The sequence below is a fragment of the Drosophila elegans genome, unplaced genomic scaffold (assembly GCF_018152505.1).
Source record: "Drosophila elegans isolate 14027-0461.03 unplaced genomic scaffold, ASM1815250v1 contig_183, whole genome shotgun sequence".
Lineage (NCBI taxonomy): Eukaryota > Metazoa > Arthropoda > Insecta > Diptera > Drosophilidae > Drosophila > Drosophila elegans.
The window spans coordinates 2019530-2043235 of record NW_024545550.1 but is presented as its reverse complement, the minus strand read 5'-3'; the positions used below and the strand labels follow the sequence as shown (position 1 = coordinate 2043235).

General features: G+C 37.7%; 2 protein-coding genes and 1 long non-coding RNA gene across 3 annotated transcripts; 1 reads left to right on the top strand and 2 right to left on the bottom strand.

Annotated features, from left to right (window-relative positions):
• Positions 1–8640: 8640 nt before the first annotated feature.
• LOC108149698 (glucose 1,6-bisphosphate synthase) lies at positions 8641–11017 on the top strand. Its single transcript, XM_017277463.2, has 2 exons — positions 8641–9590; positions 9983–11017. Exons 1-2 carry the CDS (start codon positions 8663–8665, stop codon positions 10945–10947), a joined length of 1893 nt encoding a protein of 630 aa, XP_017132952.1. The 5' UTR covers positions 8641–8662; the 3' UTR covers positions 10948–11017.
• A 2884-nt stretch (positions 11018–13901) lies between these two features.
• LOC121466862 lies at positions 13902–14786 on the bottom strand. The gene is made up of 3 exons (XR_005977030.1): positions 14712–14786; positions 14561–14652; positions 13902–14489 (listed from the first exon to the last, which is right to left on the bottom strand). It is a non-coding gene; the product is annotated as an uncharacterized LOC121466862 (long non-coding RNA).
• A 6122-nt stretch (positions 14787–20908) lies between these two features.
• On the bottom strand, positions 20909–22942 carry LOC108149699. Its single transcript, XM_017277464.2, has 4 exons — positions 22871–22942; positions 22702–22781; positions 21612–21867; positions 20909–21288 (listed from the first exon to the last, which is right to left on the bottom strand). Exons 2-4 carry the CDS (start codon positions 22760–22762, stop codon positions 20988–20990), a joined length of 618 nt encoding a protein of 205 aa, XP_017132953.1. The 5' UTR covers positions 22763–22781; positions 22871–22942; the 3' UTR covers positions 20909–20987.
• Positions 22943–23706: the final 764 nt, after the last annotated feature.

Sequence of the window (23706 nt, the reverse complement as noted above, 5' to 3'; positions counted from 1 at the left end):
TCGGATATAATCGGGCAGGAGTTCGGGTGGAAATTGCAATCGCATAACGATAACTCCGTGGCCAGGATATGGCTGCTGTTACCTGCCTTTAGGCCAGTCCCCATCCCAATCGAAATCCCATTCCCAATCCTGTTTCCCGTGTGCTGCTGGGTCCCACCTGGGAGTGCACATTAAATAATTACCGCAAATGGGCTTGGCGATAATTTTTGCACCAAAGACCCGACGCAATAACAACAACAGCCAGCTGCAAAATAAAAATGTAATTGTAATTGCGAAAACAATAAACAAATGTGCCATACCGAGGACTGCATCCATAGTTGCACTAGGGGAATACAAATTCCGTCAGCATTATAAAAAATTGAAAAAGATGGGCTGCATTACATTATTGGATATCTTACGATACTGTTAGTTCTCTTTAAAAATAAGTTTTCTGAAAAATGATTTCTTCATTATGAAAATTTACATTTTCTGAATAAAAAAAAACGTGTAGTCCTTGTTTTGTGGGACTAAGGAATGAAATATAAAAAAAATATATATTTGAAAGGATATTTAAAAGGATATTGACTTTGTTTTATGTAGGACTAATCTTGGCGTATTAAGCTTGACATTATTTTTTAGTATTCACAAGAAAGACGATTTTTAAATAAATTTTAAACTATTGTATATGAAAAGTATCAAAATATAACGTTTGTGACCTTAGACTACAGTTTTAGACTCTTCGATATAGAAATAAAACTTAAAAGTGTAGGAGTTATATTATATAGTATTGAATTAATACTTATATATTAATACTGCCTGTAGTTTATTTTCAAGACTAAACATTCCGTTTTTTTTTGGTATACTAATAAAAATCTTTTTGTTGTATCGGAAATCTATTATACCCATTTAAACCTCCTGTTTAGGGTATTAAAAATTGTATTTAATTAACGCCACCGGCTGCGCTGCGATGCTGTTGCATTCCTGTGTGGTTTCCAGGCATTTTGGGTGGACGGCAGCAAGGTGGAAGGACAAACAGGCTCGTGGTTGTCCATTTTATTTGTATTTGGCGCCAGTTCATCGAACAATCGTTTTAAAGCGAGTCAACCCTTTGAAATGACAATCCACTCCCAGGCGGGCACTTCTTTCGAGGACCTGAATTATCCATTGCCAACTCCCAAGGCGTTCGTTTCGCACTGGCTACTTAAGAATTCAAGTCCAAGGATGCTGGCTCAGCCAGTTTGAATCCCTTTCGCACCTACCATCATTTACCAATTAGTTAATTTTTACGGCTGCTAGCTGAGAAATCTTTCAAATTTCAAGTACAAGTGTCTTTTAATTTCTTATTAGCGGTTTATTATCCCCGCGGACATTCGGGCCATTAATATGCAGAGAGGCCCAGGCGGCAACTCGGCCGAAATCATTAATTTTAATGAGGCTGTGAAAGTTGCCCGAAAAGGATTATGGAACTTGAGCATTCGGTTAATTACTTAATAATTTGGGCAGGTGTTATTTTTGGAAAGTCTATTCATAGGGCGCACTGAGACCCGGCAAAAGTAATTGGATGCTGTGAAAGTAATTAGAAGTTTTGGGGAATTCAAGAAGGGCAGTTTTAGATTTATTTTAGAACATCTTTGTTTGGAAATTTGCATTGGATTGAAAAGGTATTGCTTAAACAAGCCTTTTAAAATATATGTATTTTAGGTACACTGATTTGAAAACAGAGTAGAAAGAATAAATATCTGACTATTGAATACAAAATTGTATATTTAATATATAAATGAAATATTAACTTATAATATTATTTACAATGCTTATTAAATTTCATGATTTGATAATAACAATATTTTATTTAATGTGAAAAATGTTTCTATTTAATTTAAATGCATTTAATCTAAGTTTAACCATACTTTAAGTTTAAATGAATTTTTAAAATATTAAAATCAATTACAATCAATAAAGTAAAATAAAAACCGCAATGGATTAAAATCAGATCGAATACTACCAAATTGAGAACGAAATATTTCGTCAGTTTAATTTTGCATTTAATTCATAAATTTTAAATAAATTTGGTCTTAGATCGATTTATCGATTTCACTATTTGCCTTCGAAATTTAGATTTAAACAACTAAAACTCCTTTTTAAGGAATTCCTCTTTTAGCCAGCATCAATCAGTTAAGTATCGCCACAAATCGTTTATCCCCAAATCGAATCGAAAGTGCAGCCTTTGAGATCAAACCAAACTTGTTCCAGGCCAATCAATTTGAGTGCTGATCACGACCAGCAAACCAGGGGTTAAGGGGCCGGGAAGCAAGGGGTTAAGGGAAGTGGGAGCAGTGCGGCGGACAGAAAGCGAATGGAACATTAATCCGTAATTTGCTGGTTGTGAAGTCGGGCGACTAAGTAATAATTTTTAATAGGAAGCCAATGCCATAAATGGTCAATAGTTGCCACTCAGTTTTTGCCGCTGACTCCGATTTGTTTTATTTTTTTATTTATTTTTTTGTGTGTCTGGCTGAGGCTGATTTAAGGCTGATCCCTGACAAAAGACGGGAACTGATTTTGGCTTTGATGGAATGCCAAAATCGATTCGGAAATTCGCGGCACGTGCAGAGTGGCGATCAGAGGAGATCTGGCAGCTGAAGTCGGAGTAATAGTAGAAGTACCAAGACTGTGTTGCTTTGATTCCTGGCCGTAATTTATGAACTTTAATTGTTGGCTTTTATAGAAATGGATTGGTGGCTATAAAGCATTAACAGTTAGAGACGCTGGCGACACTTTTAATTGATTTCCTACCCTTTTGATTTAATTTATGAACTGTTTGCCATATTCGGCGGCCCGCTGGCCGGTTAAACATTTAATCAACGTTCGAGTATCTCAAATCTGCACTTGCCAGCCAGTCGGCCTTTCAGCCAGTCGGCTATAAATATTTATGAGCCAGCCCAGGCAAAGCTAATGACAAAGTGATAAGGACAATTAAGGAGAAAGCAGCTGCTGCCCAGGGCCAGTTCAACACTGAAATGTGTCACCAGAGTGGATCCTACTGATGGAATCGTCTTGCAGATCGTGAGTTCTGCTCTGTACTATTTACCTTTAAATTCAAAAACAGAAAACCCTTATAACACTCAAATGTACAGTATAGCATACATAACTCTATAGTTTCTAGCCTTGGCATTATAAATCGTAAATATACAAACAAAATTCTTAAATGAATTCATTTCTTTAGCTTGAGGTCTCCATAACTCGATCTTTTGTTGTTGGCAAACCAACTTATTTAATTAATACATTTGTTTAAAGTTAGTTATAGAACAGGATTAATTTTTGTATAAATTATTTTTTTTTTTTCATAGTTCTATAGTCGGAGTTCTTGAAGCTAGTATATTATCATCCAAAGTAGGCCTTTGTTTTTTAAACTAGTCTATTCTATTTCATAAATAAATTAAAAATAAAATAGTACATGTATTAAGAGTAGGCAAAATCATATATCTTAAGTTTATTATTTAAAAAATCCTTTAAAATTGTATTTAAATTTAAAGTACAACATAAAGGAGCTATTTTAAATATATTTTAAACCACTTCAAACAATGGGTTAAACAGATTACTTCAAGCTAGTCATGCTTTCATATTGAGACGAGATTTTTAAATAAAATACAAGAGCGAATATTAACTAAAGTAATAGTATTTTAATTTTTCGGATCTTAAGACATAATAAGACTTATTTTAATAGTACTTTAGCTTCGTGTCACGATGTCATGTCCAAGCGATGTTAGGTCGTTCATCAGCGATCAACTTGTAAACACGACGAACAAACTGCTGGCTGTAAAATATTGCTGCATTTTTGATCACTTGTCATCCCTGCATGATGGACGATCGGAGCAGAACACATCACATTGCGGTGGTGAACCTGCCTCAGTCTGAAAGTGCCCCAGTAGGTGCCCCCCAGTTCAGTTCCTGGCGTCCCTTTGCTTGAGAGCTCCACTTTGAGGCGAATTCCGCAGAACCTGTTGACAACACTTGTGCGACAAGCGAAACGATCTCGCTTTTTGCCTCCGCTATTTATTATGTTCACTAGTGCCTCGACTTGGCTCAGACGGCGATCCCGATTCCGATTCCGATTCAGAATCCGATTCGATGGTGGAAAAAAGTGCTGGCCGAGGTGTCGATATCGCACAATGATTTTAATGATGGCATCGAAACGAACCACTCGCCACAGACACACACAAAAAACATTGGGCCGCGGCCTGTTGCAGCAAATCGCTGAGATGCCAATGCTGATAATCAATAATTTTTATATTTTTGCCACATCGCTGGTCGGCTTTTGCAAGCCAGCTCAAAGGATGACTCGACTTGCTGTGTCAGCTCACCCCTTGGCCAGCCAAAGGACATGACAATAATCCTTAATTACAGCTCACCCAGAGCCGACGAAATTCGACTCATAATTGGAGTTCAATGATGCAACCACAATTGTTGGATTTTTTTCATTCGATGGGGGAGATTTAAAGTGATTACTTTACATTTTCACTCAGGAAACAGAAGTTTGTTATCTAAAACAAATTTTAATTTAAACTTTTTTGGTATTTAAAAAAATCAAATCGTTAAGGTTAGCTAGAACAGAAATAATAATTCGATAAATTAAAAGTTTACTCTTTATTAAAGATTCTTTTACGTTGAGTTCATCAATCAAGCTGCTTAAAAATTTTCGGTACCTCAAACGGAAGCACAATATTTCATTCGTTTCAATAAACAATAATAAACAAAAATGTAAATAGCCAAAACATTTAAAATAAATTTACTACAGTTGAAATCCCAGAATTTTTCAATAAGAACTTCTTAGGTTTGACAAAACTAGAACTTCTTAGGTTCCTTTCAATAATCCTTAAATATTCAAATCTTCAAGTCAGAGAACACCATTCCATATTGCAGCTACCTTTGATTTTTCGTTTGAGTATTCCGAGTGCAAAACAAATTGACAGCCAAAGCGAGTTTTCCTTTTTGCGGATTTGGCGATGTTCGATAGTGTCAAGTGGAAGGTCTCCTGTGACTACGACAGACTTAACTTAACCCCAACAGCAGCAATCGCACATATTCTTTTATTAATGCTGAAAACGAGCACTTGTTCATTTTTGGTTGGAAAAGTGCCAACAATTCCATCAAAGCACAACCCTTTGAGTGTTGAATTTGCCTGTCACGTCAAGAGGGCTACCCATCACCGATTTTCACACATTTTCCCCCGAACCAAAAAACATCGAAATCGCATTCAGCTGATTAGGTTCGAGGTGTCTGGAGTGGAAATTGGGAAATTCCACTGGTAATGGTGATTGGTAAACCGCTTACGACTTTGGCAGAGGGTTCACATACCTACAATCAATGTCGGCAATTAAAAACATGGCCTAGAGTTTCGCAACTCGAGGGAAAACTGATACAGAAGCTGAAAGCCTGGAAAGACAACTTGATGTGCAATAAAAATGTTGGCCTCTACAATTCGAAAAAGAGACCCCCAGGAAATGGGAGTTCTCGAAATTGGATTTCTGACCCTTTGGCCAGCCATGTGTGAAGGTCCTTGGCCATTTCTATTTGCATCTAATACATAAACATAATGCGTTAATTTCAAAGGAGCTTGGCAAGGAGAAAAAAAAACATATGCAAACAAACGAAAAATATTTCCTTTTTTTTTCTGCGGCTGGTAATCAAATTTGCGATGTTGTTTTGTTTATTTTTTTATTTTTGCCTGCCACATCTTACTGAATTGCTTGGTCGAGTATTCCCACAGGATTTTTTGGGGGGTGACCGCAGGACAGGACACAGGACATGAGCGATACAAATAAACAAATGATGTAAATTTCATTTTCCAGGACTTTGCATTGCTCAAATATGAAAATGTGAAAATATGAGAGGCCAGGGCAGGACCCTTAAATAAATTACAGGAAATTTATTTTACAGTCGAAGGAGATTCAGGAAAAGACCGAAACTATTTGAAAAGTGTGGGGGGTGTCTGAAAGTCCCTTTCGGAAATATTAGATTCATCAAAGTTCAGCAGATTTGCATTTATTTCACATTTGTCATGGACCAGCTGCTGCTACCAAAGGGTCTTAAATGTCAGCCTCATCATCATCGGACTGCCGGTGCAGACATTAAAAACCACTTTTCGAAGGCGGAAAATCCTCAAACTGATTGGCATAAGCCAAATATGTATGGAATGAAAAATGTCAAATAATTCCGAGATTCACGCACAAAATGTCAATTTCAATTTAAGGCTTCGAATGAAATGAATGATTCGGTTTTAATTCTGGTGGAGCAAGTTGTACTGCGATTTTCAGGGTGGTGTGCCATGGTGTTTGGTTTTCTTGAAATGGAAGTTTTCTTTTGCCTGCCATAAAATGTTTGGCATTAGCATATTAATAGCTTCGATAGCGTTAGTTATTCGACTTGAAAATCAGGAAATCACACGCACATACTCATCCTGCCGCACAGGACACTCGCGGGTGCCATAAAAAATTCACACAACAGCAATCCTGCAGCTCAGATCCCAACGATTAAAATTATGCAAACGCATTATATGGTAGCCTGCATTTTTCGAATGGAATGGGACGTATCTAGGGAGCCATGGGCCGTAAACACTCAATATTGGTTGCCGCAGGAAAAGATTCTCTTTAAAAGTAAATTGCCTAGGCAGTCTCTATGCAAATGTGGAAATCGCACAAAGCACTTAAAACAGATCCAGATAGAGTCATCTGGAGCTGGGGAGTCCTATTATAAGTGTTCACTTGCTCAAAAGGTTCATAAATCAAGTACAACATTGTTTTTGGATACGGCAAGTGGCTCTACGATACTTATGTACTTTTAATTGCTCTGTGACACTTCTCTGAACCTTGTGCGTTCATTCCTTGTAAATTGTGTAAGGATTATCAACAGCTATAAATTAAAAATTAAAAAAAAAAACACAAATCAAAAAAATGGCTTTGGCAGTTGCTGTTAATCGAAGCTGTTTTTGAAATTTGAATGTTCATCAATATTGATTATTGGTTTTTGTTTGGCTTGTCAAATCAAATTTTTTCTGTATGAAGCAAAACCTTAAAATATTAAAATGTTTGAAAATCGAATTTATACATAGGTAAGCTGTTGTCTAGAAAGAGATAAATACATATGTTCATATTTAAAGATCATTTTAAAAATCAAATAATTCTAATTGCTTTTAAAGGTAAATAATAATAATGTTCTTGGTTTTCACAAGTGCTTTTACTTCTCACTTCTCTTATCCGACTTTTCATATGTGGAAAATTGATAGACATCTTTAAAAAAGATATTAAATTGCTTAGTGATCATTTGCTCAAGTTAATTACACATCTAACTGTTGGAACTAACAAATAAGATACATTTTCTAAGTTTTCACAAGACCATTAACTGCTCAAGCTCACTCAATCGACTTTTCATAGGGGGATTGATTGGCAGGGGCAAGGATGTTGGTCTGAGTGCAGGACAATTACCACGACTGCCGGCCAGGCAAGTGCAACTGTGTGCAACTTTGCCTATCTTGCTGCCTATTCAAGTGTCCATTTTTAATTAACACTCTGACAATTTGACGCGAAATGCATTTCGAGTGAGTATGCAACCAGGAACCACGTGTGCGATTGTGTGATTGTGTGTCCGTGTGGCAGGACTAATGTTGCCACTGCGGCGCATGCATGCCGATGAGGATGAGCCTCTGGTTTTGTGGATAGCTGAGAGCTCTGCGCTGAATGTTTAGAATGCAATTGACGTGTCAGAGGGCAAAGGCCCAGGGTCGACGGAATAGGGGGATGGCGAAAAGGGGCAAAACATCAGACAATAAAGGGGGTGGCTGATAAATGTTGCATGCGCCTGTGTAACCCAATTACCGCTCTGCAAATTACCCACTCCGGACAAAGGATTTGTGTGCCGAAGTGCAGGAGTTTGGGGCCACATTCCTAGACTCGCTTTGCATAATTGATGACAAATTGAAATCATGTTTATGCCATAGAGGCTGGGACATTCCATAAAATATTTCGCATAGATTTTGATGCGGACAGTCTTCGCCTCAAACCCACCAGGACTTTTTCTTTTCCACGACTTTTTCCTAGGCCATAAATCCCGGACTGGCCAGGCCAAATCAAATGGGCAATGGATCAATTTGCGGTTGATGGAGCTTAGCCGCTTGAGTCTTCCTCTCGGGGCTCGTAAATCGCCATGAGTGGGGGCTATAAATTTTCAATTGGTCAATGGGTAAGGAAAGGGTAAAAGGACACTTTACCAAAAAAAAAAAAAAAAAAACAGCCTAGCTGGAAGTTAGCTAACATTAAAGGACCATTTTCCATTTATTAACTAAAGAACATTTATCTATTTGTTTATTTAAAATTTACACATAAAGTCTTTTTAAAGAATAAACAATCCAAAATGGAGTAGTTGCATTTTTTGAATAAAATTTAAAATATCCAACTGAATTTAGATATAAATTTGGCCGAATGGAAGTGCTAAATATAATGCTCGGTGACGCCGATTCATTACTATTAAGCTTTAAGGATCTGCTGGTTTCTTAAAATTTGTAATAAAACTAATAACAATAAAACGACTTATAGAACCAGGACTTAAAACTCATCCTAAAAACTCAAATTTCTCTGTAAACATCAAAATTTTCCGTTATTGAGGTACAGTTTCGTATCTTGGCCCGAAGATGTCCATTTCGGTGAAGCGGAGGACGGTGATTCCGCCGCAGGAGCTGCTGAAGACGCTCACCCTGTCCGGCGAAGAGGATCTGGACGCGCAGATCAAGAACTGGGTGATGTGGGACCGGAACGAGGCGACACTGCAACAAGTGACCGAGGCGGTGAAGGACCAGGATTGGGCAGCCCTACGGGTGAGGCTGTGCCACAGGATCACCTACTTATCCACCGGTCTGAGGGGTGGCATGCGGGCTGGCTTCGACTCGCTGAACGATGTGGTCATCATCGAGGTGGCCCAGGGCATTTGTGCCTACCTCCTGGAAGTCTATCCGAGTCTCCAGAAGCGCCAGACTCAGGGCGTGGTGGTGGGCTACGATGGCAGGTACAATAGCAAGCGATTCGCCCAGCTCATTTCCACTGTGTTTGTGAACAACGATTTCAAGGTGTACCTCTTCTCACGGATGACTCCGACGCCTTTTATCCCGTTCACCATTGTGACCCTGAAGTGCTTGGCCGGGGTTGTGGTCACCGCATCGCACAATCCCAAGGAGGACAATGGCATCAAGGTGTACTGGACAAACGGGGCTCAGGCGATGGCGCCGCACGATCAGCGGATTCACGATTACATGCTGAAAAACCTGGAGCCCAAACCTTCGTCCTGGGAAACTTCGTCTCTGCTCGATAATCAGATGGTGGAGGATCCCTACCGTCAAGTATATCCGCTTTTCTACGCCACACTTAAGAAGCTTGTGCCTCCGATTTACCTGGAAACCAACGAGTGCAGCCAGTTGCGGTTCATCTACACAGCACTCCACGGAGTGGGCTATCCCTTCATGAGGGAGGCCTTCTACCAGGCGCGACTGAAGCCCGTAATTCCCGTGGCCGAGCAAAAGGATCCCGACCCGGAGTTTCCCACTCTCACCAAGCCCAATCCGGAAGGTGAGTTCTGGGCTGGAGAACAGAAAGTTTGTATCTTTAAGCTAGATATTGGTTCATTAAGTTGGTGCTAGACGATGCACAATATATAAAAACCATTCAGGGGGAAGCTCTTGTCAAAGTGAAAGTTTTTTGCTTTATTCAAAATTCAAATGTTTTTAATTGGTGGTAAACGAAGCATCAGCAGCCATTACCAGCAGCTCAAAATATATAAATCGCTCCGATAATTTTCTCTTCAGAGGGTATTTCGTGTAGGAAAGTAAGATTGTAGATTCATTCAAAATTATATTCTTCAAGTGGGTGGTAGACGATGCATCAGCAGCAATCAAATTCCTATTAAAGAATATATGCACAGAATATAAAAACTAATCAATTTTTAAAACATATTATTTTAGAGGGCAGGGAAGTCCTGAAGCTGGCCATCAAAAAGGCAGAGGCGGAGCACTGCACCCTGGTCCTGGCCAATGATCCGGATGGTGATCGCCTGGCCGTTGCAGAATTGGATCCGCGGGGTCGCTGGAAGGTGTTCAATGGCAACGAACTGGGCGCTTTGCTTGGATGGTGGGCTTTGGAGAACTACAAGACCATGACGGCCAAGCCGGCTGTGTCCAATTGTGTTATGATGGCCACTCTAGTCAGCTCGCGAATCCTGGCGGCGATGGCACGGACGGAGGGATTCGTGTTCGTGGAGGCAATGCCCAGTTTTTCATGGATTGCAAATCGGGCCTTGGACCTGCAAAAGTCCGGAAGGACGGTACTCTTCGCCTTTGAGGAGTGTTTTGGCTACATGTTCGGGATGAGTCTGCCGGATAAGGATGGAATCGGAGCCGCCATGCAGTTGGCCACCATGGCCTGTCACCTGCGCAGTACACGGAATGTGACGCTGATCGAGAAACTGAGGGAGATCTACGACACCTATGGCTACCACCCTTCGGTTTCGTCAGTGTTTATGGCTGACAGTCCAGACACAATAACGGCGATCTTTGAAAATTTGCGCAACTTTACGGATGTGGGTGGCTATCCAAACTGCATTTTGGAGGGTGAATTCGATGTGGTGCACGTCCGGGACTTGACCACTGGACTGGATACCTCCGTCGACGACAAGAGGGCCCGCCTACCCGTAACTCCTGAGGCTCAGTTGATCACCTTTACCTTCACCAATGGCTATATGATTACCCTGCGATCGGCGCTGAACGATATTAAGATAAAAGTGAACGCGGAGATCTGTGCTCTGCCGCAGGAGAAGGAGTGGGAAGAGCTCCATGACATGCTCAATCGAATGACCAACGCCGTGGTCGAGGAGTTCCTCAAACCCGAGGAGAACGGACTCACTGATTCCTCAGCAATTCAACAGCCCTAGTTAATTATTCTATTTATTTTTATTATTTTATATAATAAAGGATGGTAACAAACAATTATATCAAGATATTATGTGTACGAAGGCTTAAAAGCTCAAATAAAATATTCAACTTTTTTCTAAAACTGTAGAATTTTGGTTTCTATTTTAAATAATATTGATAAATAATAATATTAAAGGTAGTTGATATTGCATTTGATATCAAATTTTGATATATTTGGAATTTTATTTTATATTCTGCTTTGAAGCTTGTTGATATTGGTTAACTACATTTTTATTTACTAATCCAAGGGTCTATCGAGTGTGGCCCCAAAGCTGCATAATTTATAAATTTATAAATTTTTAAATTTAGATTATAGATTTAAATTAAAAACTTTTTAATGAGTGCCAACGTCTGCAAAACTTTTTTCTTTATATATACACGTAAGGAAATGTAGTAATCAGTTTACAAAAACTGATTTGAGGATAACCTTTGCCTTTTCCTATTAAAGCGCTGTGAAAATGTGTAAGGTAAAGTTGGAAGGGAGCCGAAAAAGCCGCAGAACGCCAATTAAGCGTGCAGAGCAATTGCCAACCATGTGGGTTATGTGGGCCAAAACAGAGGCAGTCCAAACATGGCCAACATCATCCTTTGTTTTCCCACCACACAGACGCATCTGTATCTCTAACCGAGCGAAAGTATCTGGCAAGACAAACACTGAAATTTTATAGTTTGCCTGCTAATTGCACTCTGGGGGTGCTTTCACCTCCCACACCTCCCACACCTCCCACACCTCCCACTGCAGCCCCTTGCCAGCCCGCTCCACCTCCCTGATTGTGTGGTAATCGCTTCCGATTGTGCGAATCAGCAAAAGTCAGCTCACATAATGAAAACAGTGATTAAGAGTTGCCTGGGCCATCATCATGTAAGTCGTTTGGAGTTTATAGCCTGCAAGTACAAGGCTCATTGTTTCATTTTGGTTTTTGGGCAAAACCTTCTCACATATTTGCTTAACAGGTCAAACGGAATATTTCAATAGCTGGAAAATGGAAAGTGCGCTGCTCAGGTAAACAAGGCGATGATCCCCGAGGTCGTCGTCAAGTCAAATTTCATTCGAGACAAAAGGTTCGCCCACCACTCACATGAAGACTTCTCATATCCTTTCCACTTCCATGGCCATTAAATTTTCCCTAAAATACAAACTCGAACGGGGATCCAAACGCACACGAATTAAATATTAATCCCTGTCGACGAGTGGGTTTCTTGTTTTTTGTTTGTATTTTTGTATTTTTCGATGGGTTCCGCCACGTTTTACACGGTTAGTGGCGATGCGCCAAGGTTAGTGCATTATTAAGCACTGTTTATGCGACATTAGGAACATAAAAGGCGACCCAAAGTCGATGTAAATAAGACAAGGACCCCTGGCAAATCAACAAAATAAAACGAATGTCCCACATGTGGGTGGATGGATGGGTTTCATTTTGGGTTTGGAGGCATTCGAAAATTTGGATACTCCCATTAAAATAACTAAGAGGCTTTTGGGCTGTAAAGGCGGGTATATTGAGTGAGACATGTTATTTATTGGGGTGGATTTGCGGACATTTCATGGATTAAAATGTGCCACTTGATATACTTTACAGAATCTTTAAACTGAAGAGTTGATTTGATGTATTTGTAAGGACTTGAATGTATAATAATTTATAAATTGCTGTAATTGCTATCGTGTTTTTGGGTGAAAATACATACTTTTGTAGTTAATAGTTACTATAGTAAGAATTTTGTAAACAAAATGCTATTAAAATAATATATTATATAATAAAAAATTTATCGAAAAGCCTGTGATTCCTTCAAAATCATTACTTCTAATTCTGATTTATAAATTTATGATGTGATGCTTTTAATACAAGCGAACTGAAATGTATCAAAAATACTTAAGTAAATATAAATTCAATTACCAAGTTTTTAATCGGCAATGTGATATAGAAAGGCTCTCCGTTTTGTGCTCTTTGCAGCCGCACAAATTCGATTTTAATCCGTTTGCCATGGACAATAACGCAGCAATTGCAACCGCTGGCTATGTTCAGCAGTAGGATTTTGAACATCCTGGCCTTGTGGCACATATGTTGTGGATATTCTGTTACACCAGCCAGGGGGTCCGCTGTAATGAGGACCGACCGTAGAACCACCCTCAGTCCTCGAATGGCTACAAAAAAAAAAACGGGGTGCCAGCGGCACTGGGACAATGGCATCTTAAATTCGCATTCGAAATGAGGCGAGCGGAGTGCGCTGGTAAATTGATTACGTGCCACTTGCTCACATCATCAATTTCAGTCCATATGCGCGAAAATCCTTTGACTAACGAGTGCCACAGGACCAAGGACCAAGCACTAAGGACACAGCAACACGGCACCCACAAATTGTTAGTTGACACTCGAAATTTCTGGTGTTCAGCATCGTTAATTAAGAGCATTTGTTGACTTCCGCTGCGGTGACCGTTTATATGCTGTTTGTTTTTCTTTACACCCGATTTCCTGCGGTTCCGAGGGAGGCTGTTTGGTGATTGTAATCACAGGATTATGTATTTTGATAGCAGAGTGACATCAAGTGTTTGGTGGGTGATTTTAAAGTTTTCAATTATGTGTTCTCTGAAGTAAAATCAAAGCAAAGGTAGTATTATATTTAACAGCGGCTGTTTTTGCCTTTTTAAAATTTTGCCTAATAACTACCCTCATATAGGGGTTAAAAAAGTTCTGCAATTTTTGTTTATAGTGAAATGCCTACTTTAGCCAACATTAAAATGTTAATGTTTTAGTAAAATATTTGAAATAAGATAATAAGAAAAAAATCTTATCAAATAAACTTAAAAATTTCTACAAATTATTTACAAAAAAATTTTAAATGTAAAAACTCTTAATAACTGTTAAAAACTATCATTCTGTAATAATAGACCCCTACACAACGATTTTTAGTTCTCCCTATAAAATCGTAAACGAAAAAGTTCTGATTTGTTCCCTTTTTTTTGGCAAAAAAATAGTTCTAAGTTCTACAATAAATATGAATTCAATCAATAATTCATTAGTTTTACGGCAGCTGCAAGAATCGTGGTCCTTCGCGTTTTCGCTCACTCCCTCTCGCCGCATCTCTTTCTAACAATTTGTTTTTACTGTTTTATTGTTTTCGTTTTTGTCGCATAAAAATGACAACAAATTAGTTTGGCTGCCGTCGGTGGTTTCCCGCTGGGTTTTTCACAGTTTTGTTCGATATCCGTTTGTTTGTTTGCTTTTTTTTTGCCCGTCTTTCCCAACTTTGTGTGTCCTTGAGTGCTGGCCAATAAATTATGTGAAGGATGCTGTCACTGCAGCGCCTCCCTAAAATCTGACAAATCGGGCGGGCTAAAGGCTAGGGATCGGGGTTTCGCTTTTTTTTCGAATCCAGCGAGGGCGCGACGTGTTTTTGATTAGCTTTATTAAATATGCAAACAATGAAATGCTGTCCTGTTTTTTCCCACATTGTTTTTGTGCACAAAAGTGTAAAATTCGTCGGAAGCTTAATTGCCGGAACATTTCTATTAAATAAACTCGAAGGTAAATGGAAAAAAGCCTGCAAAAAATGTTTAATTTAATATGCATTGCTTACAATATTTCCGTAGCAGCCACAACCCTCTAGATTTCACGGCTCACAAATTGCTTGTAATGCATTTTAATTTTGTTTGTTTTTTTTTCTAGCTCCTGCAATAAATAACATTTTTTTTAGACGAATTTGAAGTGAAAATGTGCTCATAAGTTACCTTTGGATCTTGGGTGCGACCGGCAATTTACATGATTTTCCCGTATTCCGCAGCTGTATGAATATTTGAAACAAATGTATTTTTTCGAACTGGGATATAGTCGGAATTAATATTAATTCACTTTGGTCAGTTTGGTTTTATCTATTTCTTCTGCTTTGAACAAGAATTTTTTCTTTCACCAATAAGAACAATTTGTTGCTATAAGAGAAATTTCCAACGTCTAAGAGAAAGGCGAAAAGAGTCAAGACCGAAGAGAATGGCAAACTGCTTTATCGACGGGCGCTAAACTCGACTGCTTTTTGAGTGTGTTCTAATTTTTTTTTCTTTTGAATTCTTCATTTATTTTGTGGGAGTAAACTCTTTTAACTAATTTATTAAAGATACAAAAGATATTTTAATTAGGATAATTTTCCATTTTCAATATGAACAAAAAAGGTTTCTTTTCTTTATATATTATAATTTTTTCATAATTTTTAAGGGATTATATAATCAAAAAAATGCGTAAAAATTCAAATTTATCGTCATATTAGGATTAAAAAACATTCCATTTTATATTTTTGCCTAAATACGTTATTTCTTTATTGTTTATGTTTCATATGCTACTTAAATATAATTGTTATATATATTTTGTTTTATTTCATTTAAAATACTTTCAGCAACATGTTGCGGATTGCCAAACAAGAGTTGAAATTTAGATTTATGCTTTGTTAACTTTATTTTGTTAGATGTTGTTGTCAATGCAGTGTCACCATTTTGGAGATTGGGTTGGATGGGTGGTGCTCCGAAAAGTGTGTGGAAAAGTGGAAAAGAGTTACGAGAATAGGATTGGAATGGCAGGGAAAATGCCCCAAGGGAACGCAACGGAAATCTACGTCTGCATACGGAGATGCTATTGCTCTTATCCCTGCTGCTCATGTTGTTGCTTTAGTTACTGTTGCCATTATTTTGGGTGAAATTTTCACCCTTTTGCAAGGACACCACCTCCCAATTACCCCCCGCATGTAAAAGAACAGTAACAAATAACTGAAATGTCAGAAAAGTGCACATATTGCATGAAAAAGGGTTCATTAGCAGCATCAATTAAAGTTGGAGGCTCGAAAAGGTTAGTTACAAAGCCCAGTTAGAAAGATATAATTATATTTTAAGAGATATAAATGAATATTTTAATTATATTTCACTGCAAGTTGCCAAATAATTTTACATTTAAATTAAATTAAGTCAAACAAAAATAATGTTCTGTATTTGGTCATACGTTTTAATAGTAATGGAAAAGGCCACTGTTAAGCTTAAAAAGGAAAGTTGAGTCCTCAATATATTTTGAACCACTAATTGAAGTATATAATAATAATACATTATATCTTAAAAGTTTTTGGCATAATTAGATACTTTAGACAACAAGCGAAAGCGATTTTATATTATTTAAATTAGGCTTAAGAGCACTTATGTTCTATCTTTAACTTTTTATCAAGCTATTTTAAGTCATAGACCAAAGCTTAAAGGTGTTTGTCCTAAATCAATTCTACTTCGTCTTGCTCATCCTTTCAGATTTCCATCATTTGTTTGCTTCCAGTTTTTCCATCAATTATTCCCAGCAATTCTGTCAATCTCCCAGGGAATGAGGAAAACTCTCAGACTCTTCTGTTTTCCCGCTTTTCGAGTGGGCATTGTTTAACAATTAACGGAACAAGTTGTTTAACTTTACCTAAACGATTTAAGTCAACAGAGCTCTTTACCCAGCCTCCTTCACTCGGCTTTATCCTTCATTCACTCCGTGGGCCGACTGTCCTCGTCACTTGGTCACCGGAGGAGAGGATCGAGGGGAAGAGGCAGTGAGTCCTGGCAGTGCTTCCGCTTCCGATGACTGCACAAATCGTTGGACTCCTTTTTTTGCCGCTCCATTTCCATTTTTTTTACCAGCTTTTTGCTCCTGCTCCTGCTGAAATGACAGAAATTCGTCAGGAAACAGTTCGTTTTGTTTGGTTCTCGTTTGGCGGCACTCACCTGACTCATCCGACTCACCTGCCCATCTTTTTGTCTCTCATACTCGCCTTCCTGAACCTTTTTTGTTTGCTTTGGTTTGAATGCCAAAAAGTGCTTAAGACTACGGCTCTTCATGGACGCCGAAAGGAGGTGCAGATAAGGGCTTTAACAGAAACAAAAATGCATGGGTTAAAACCGTGTCTATTATTTTTAAAATTTACAAGAAAAAGGTACTAAAAACATATAATGCAAATGCGTGTAAAAAAAATTGTTTTTAAAACTTTGGAATGCTTTGGATTTTTTAAAAGTCTTGTTTTTTTCGCATAATCAATTTTTTACAAATTATTATTATATTAAACAAGTATTCTGTAGTTGATAAATGCTTGTCATAAGCATTATTTTTTAGAAAACGCAGTAAATCCAAATATTTAATTCATCCATGGCGGTTTATAATTGTTTAAAATATGAAAATATTAATTTTTTAAAATTTTTTTTGTCAAATTTGGCAATTGATTTTAATATTTAAAAATGTAATTTAAATTTAAGCTATATATAACTTTAATAAAATGTACTTAATTCGAATAGAACCTATTTTAAATGTAATATTTTTCACATAATTTCAAATATTATAATATTAAATCATGTAATTTAATATGCCTAGTAGTTATTATTATGATTTCAAAAGCCAGATATGTATTTTTTTCTATTCCATATTTTTATCAGTGGAATAAAACAACTTATTTTTGAGTACTGTGGACGCCCTTGGTTTAGCCTTGCATTTCTGCCCACCCACAGTCAGTTGAAAGATTCCTTTGGAACTGGCAGCGTGCGGCTTCAATAATTAAATTTGCGACATTTCAACGCTCCGGCGATCAATGGAATGGAATTAACTGTTGTCAATTATCCGTCGCCGCTTTCATGCCTCTAAATAGCAAATGCAGCAAAAGCAAAAACAGAACCAGCAGCGAAAAAGCAAAAAGCAAAGTCAAGCGATTGCCGACAATAAAATGTCACTTGATCGCTGCATTGGCGCTCGTGTCCAACTGAATTTAGGCATCGCCGGCGGTGGTCACTCTCTGGAAGTTGGATCGGAATTAAAGGGGCAGGGTGGTGAGGAGCTCCACAGAAAAAAATTAGGGCTTAATTAGGCATTGTGTTAAAAAAATTGCTGTTAAAGCATTGGTTATTAAATTATAAATACTTACTACAAGTTCTAGTTGCGTAGGTTGTACTTTATTATTATTTAGTAAAAATACGTCAAAAACTATTTTAATTTTTTTTAAACTACTATTGATAACCAAAATTTTTTAAAACTCATTTTAAAGTAATACAAACTAAACTATTATTACATTAATTATAAACTATTGGGACGAAAGTCCGATGGATTCAATACGATAGACAGCGGTCTTTTTTCAGATTTTAATGCTTAAAGAAATTTTTATAAATGATTTTAAACCTCTTTTGACTTCTGTAGCACCACCCAAACAAATTAAATTTAATCGTAATACTTTGATAATTACAGCACTGCAGCTAAAATAAAAGTTAAGATATTTCTGCTCTTAGTTCACTTCTTTTTTACCAAGTTTTTTGTTTTGTGTATAACTTGGGTGGATGGTGGTTACCTGACCAGGTGGCGTCGATCTACCGCAACGCTCGACCACACAAGATGCTTAATTTGTTGCAAGTTGTCCGCTGTCTCCGCTTGACTCCCCATCAATCAGCAGCCGATTGCGACCAACTGGAATGGTGCAAGAACAAGCAGAAGAATTGCTTTTTGCGATAGTCCCGTTTCATCGAAAATTCAGAGCACGCGATCTGAAGCATGTTCTTTCGATTTCCCTCTATATCTAATTCTTTGCATTAAGCTTTCATTGAAACCCAAAAAAGCTTCTAATGTTTTCTTAGGTGTTTAACCTCAAAGCTTTACATCAGAAGAATTTAAGTAAGAGAGAGTCAGATCCGGTAGAAGAGAATAGACAAAATCAGATTCTTCAACAGATAATAAGATAGAGCTTAAATTGAGAGAGTTGAAGCTCAGCTTGCACCTGGTTCTTTGCCAAAGTCAAAGGTTGAATCATGCAATTATAATTGGAATGAGCCATCAACTAAATTTAGAGATTAACTGTGTTTAAAAATTCAATAAAAATATAAACCTGACACAATATGTATGCTCAGAAGTAAAAACTATTTTAGCTCGATTAGAATTTTTAAATTTGTCTCCAAATCAATTATTTTATTTATTTATAGAGGTTTGTATGTTACTTAAAATAAGCTGCTCCTCATGGGAATAAATACTAAACATTTTCTTTAAGAATGCCTTGAGTGAATCATAATTTATACATAGTTGAAAGATTTGAGTACTTATGATGAATTAATCTCTTTACCCGGGAATTCCTTAACCTTCTTGTGGCCCTCCCTTAATTAACCCTTAGCCGCGCTCCACACATGCCATCCACTCTAATGAAAATCTATCACAGTCAGCGCAGGTCCCGCTGAAAAAGTAAATTCATTACACTTTCCCAATTATGTGAGATACATTTTAATAAAGGCGACGGGAAAACCGCATCTTAATCAAGTAAATTAATAGCAGCGAGAAGGAACGAGTTGCCAGTCAGAGATCAAAGTAATTAATTATAATAATTAAAAACTTTTCGGCAGTCTTTGTCTCGCTCACTCCTTTACACTGAAGTTACCACCAACTTTTCAACATATTTTTGTAGAGGAGTGATGAGTGAGTAAGAGAGACGTAGTGAGTGTTCAAAAGTGCGTGCACCTGTTGAGATTTGAACAATTCCCCAAGCAAATCCCATATTCATATCTTGTGCTGCGCTCCTCCGCCTTCGTTTTTTATTCTTTCTAACTATTTTCCTGTTTTCTACGCTTTTCGGTGAAAATAGTAGTTTTTGTCACCGGTGCTTTTGTTGTTTTTGAGTGCACTAGTTTTTTAATCATCGCTAACAGCTTTGGAGGCTGTAAAATTCCGCTTGGCTGCCCTAATATACTAAAAGCATTTACCAACACTGCCTGCCACGCCCCCTGTCACACACCCACATACGCCCGATTAACCCACACGCCCATTTTCAATTGTTTGTGCTCAGCGGAGCAAGTACTGCGCACTTAGTGCTGTCCTTCTCTCGCACACAGTGGCGTACAAAGGATATTCGGGGTTAAAAACTCCCTGAAAAAATTAATATAATCATATTTTTTAAAATTTTTAAACGCATTTTTACATAGTGGTTATTGGGACTAATTTTACTTCCGGCCAAAGTTCGCATGAGTGAGTTAAACTTAATCTCTGTAGGCAATGCAAATTAAATTTTCTAAAAGTGTTTATATCTTAAAAAGTTAAAAGCTAATTTCCATCAAACATCCGTTTAAAAAAATTAAACAAATTTAAAATAATGAGAACTTGGTGGTCATCACATAGCAACACTAGTGATTCCTAAACCCAATTTTACATTTTTTTAAGCTCCCCCCTTAACTTAATTCTGCAAACGCCTCTGACTGCCTCACACTATTCATCTCTTTTTGTTGTGAGATTAAGCTTGAAGTGAAAGAGGATGAAGGATATACACCGGATGCATGTTACAGGATAGAATGTGGGATGCAATCATATAGAGTGTGCGAAAAAAGAGCACTTCAAAAGTGGAGGCAACCGCAATGAATAAGCTGCGACATCTGGAAGAGGCGTGGCAGTGCTCCCACTTGGAAGGAATTAATTGACCCAACCAAATGGCAAGCGAGAGAGAGAGAGAGACAGAGAGAGTGAAGAAAACTCTTACCTCTTAAGATTTGAGTTTTTATCAGAAAACGTAATCACTGCAAGCGATATTTAAAAAAATCAATAATAATTGATACTATATTATGTACTATATTTCTGGATTATTTAAAAATGTATAAAAATGTATAAAAATATAAAAATGTATATAATTAAAAATCTAACTCGTCAAAAGATTGTGTTTTATATGAATACTAAGCAACCCTATCAAAAAGCAACCCTATCTTAGAAAAAAATGTCTTCCTATTAAAATACTTTTCAAAAGGCACATATAACTAAACATCCTTTTTTAGCGCTCATTCTAAGTTATGAGAAAAGCCTGCGAAATGAAAAGCTTCCAAACAAAAACAATTGGTTTTTAATTCTGAAAATCGATAGCACCGTCAATACTTTTAAATGCAATACATTTAAAGCTCCCATTCTAGATATAACAAACTGATTTATAATTTACTTTACTTTAGTTTATTAAAGTTCACTCCATTACACTCAAAAATATCTAAATTCTATGCCGTCTTCCTTTAACCAGAGTACTGGGCGTCGGTCTTCTGGACGTTCAGAATGCCGTGTTGATCGGTGGCACCATGGACGGTGGTCACCTTCTGGTTGCCATTGGCATCGAAAGTGGTGGCGGTCTGATGGATTTGAACGGCGGGCACGGCTCCAGCTCCATAGCTTTGCTGGTAGCTGTTGGTGCTGCCGAATCCGGTGTTGGTGTTGATGGAGGAGGCGGTGTTGTAACCATTGTTGTAGCTTGGGTTGTACTGACCGTTATTGTAGTTGTTTCCCGTAGCAGAATCCTCACCGAAGCGGCTATCAAGACTGTAAAAATAAAATATTTAATAACAAATACAAATAAAATACATTAAATTCTATGAACAGAAATCAGTCAAAACTCTGATTACAAAAAAAAAAATATATTATTAAAAATAATAACTTCAGCTCATATGAGAAACTAAACTGTGATTATTGCGCTATAATTTTGAATAATATTTTTGATCACATATTTAAATAAAATTTGCAATTTGGGTTGGATAAAAACAAATTAATATGATATCCAAAATAGAGTCTTTTGTTTATAATGTCTAAAAATCAAGTTAACTGCCATTTGAGTGATTTCTTATGCAAATTGTAGTATAACTTACGCAACCACTGGAGCAGCAGCCTGCTGGGTGTAAGAGGTACCGGCGTGACCACTGCCATCGGGATTCTGAACGGAGTGCGAGGCAAAGGTGTAGCTGCCGCCATCTCCACTGGAGGAGGAAGAGGAGGATGACGAGGAGGAGGAGCTGAACACCTGGCGACGCAGACGCCTCAGCAGATGGGCATTCACAGGGTGAACATCCGACTGGTGGCCTTCCTTGTCCAAGGTGAAGAAGGCACGCGGCAGGAACTGACCAGCTAAAAAAATATATTAAAATTGTAATTTATTAATAATAATTATGATATTTATTTTCTAGAAGCTAGAGTAAAGATATATTTACATTTGTGCTTGAGAATGATTGGTTGTGACAAAGTCAGAATCAGAACATTAAAGGAATATTAATTATTATTATTTTAATGTTATTTGTATTATACTTAAAACCGCTACGACAGACAGTTTTACAATTTAACCCTCTGCAGCTAGACAAAAAGTAGACTTAATGATCATTATATCCAGAGTTACTTTGGTAAGTCAAAACAAAGCAGAACAAATCTTAAGTCAAATTGCGGAAAGTTTATATTATACATTAATATGACAGCTAAAATTCCTTATTGTAAAATAGGTTTTAAGCATTTGGAATCTTCTGGAACATTTTAATTTGTCTACTGATTTTTGTACTTAAATATTTTCTCTACCACCAATCCCGAAAGTATGCAAGCAATACGCCATCCCCAAACATTTAAAATTTCTATTTTAAGTGTGAAAGTTTGTCCACTCTCCATTTGCGTGAATGAAAAAAACCTAATGCGAATATGAATAGCTAAATTATTAAAAGCCGAAATCAATGTGCGGAAAGTTTCGATGGGCAAACATTGTCGCAAAGTTAATGAGGCAGCTAATTTCACAAACCAGTTCGGGTTTCGGATGGGTTCGATAGGTTTTTGGGTATTATTAACATACCCGCACCCGTCGTCCGACTTGTTAATCAAATTAATAATAAACATGATAGCGCAGCCTTGTCCAGCGATGATGTAATTGCAAAATGTGGCTTAAACACTTTAAGCACTAATTATAATTAACTTTTGACTTACCGGAAGAGGCCGAAGCGGCAGAAATCGCAAACAAGGCGATGGCGATCACAGCGTATTTCATTGTGGTGGAGCGGGGGAATCTGTGAAAACACTTTAGCACTTAGTGCGGGGTATTTTGAGGGGTCTGCGGGAAGGGGAGGGGGTAGCTTATCTATAGCTCAACACTCACAAAGGCGAACGAAAGACTGAGGCAGCGAACGCGTGAAAAGATCCAAATCGACTAAGCTCGCGGTGCGGCAACCCAGCGCTTTTATATGGAAATTTTTAGCGCTGACGTAGTACGAACCATCAACATCATTGTCATCATCATCATCATTATAATCCAAAAAGGTGGAAGAACAAGCAGAAGCCGTCAAACAAGCAGAAGAGTTGTGCAAATAACTCCACCGGTAGAATCAACAATAAACAAAAGAAGCCAGGCTATTAAAGATTTTAAAACCGGGCTCATACTCATAAAAATAAAGTTAGGCCCAGTGAATCATACGCCTTAATATTGTTACTTCTCTTGGTTAATTTTTCTCTCTTTTTCTATCTCGTCAATAAGGTTTTCTCACGAATAAATCCCCCAAAAAGTTAATCATAATGAAGAATACATGACTGAGCAGGCAAACCGCCAACTGGAAGTTTCTGTTCTGTTTGTTTTCACTTTATTTGTGTTTCGCATTATATTCGACTGCCTATGATATATGTATATTGGCCAAGTGCCCTTGCTCTTCCTCCTTGTTGTTCTTACCCTCTCATCGCCTTGAGCTTTGTTTTTGACCCTATTCGTGTTTGGCAGAAAAAGAACTGCTCGATTCTTGGTTTTTGCTTGGGGCAATAACCTGATTACAACGTGACCAACACCTAAACACCTAAGATACTGGGAATCCAACATGCATGCATGATAATTGTCTAGCGCAACCTATTAGTTTAACTAAATTAGTTTAATGGCTAGCATGCGACAACAAATTATAATAATATTTGAATTTTAATCAGATCTTGGAGGGTTTCTCCTCGCCATCT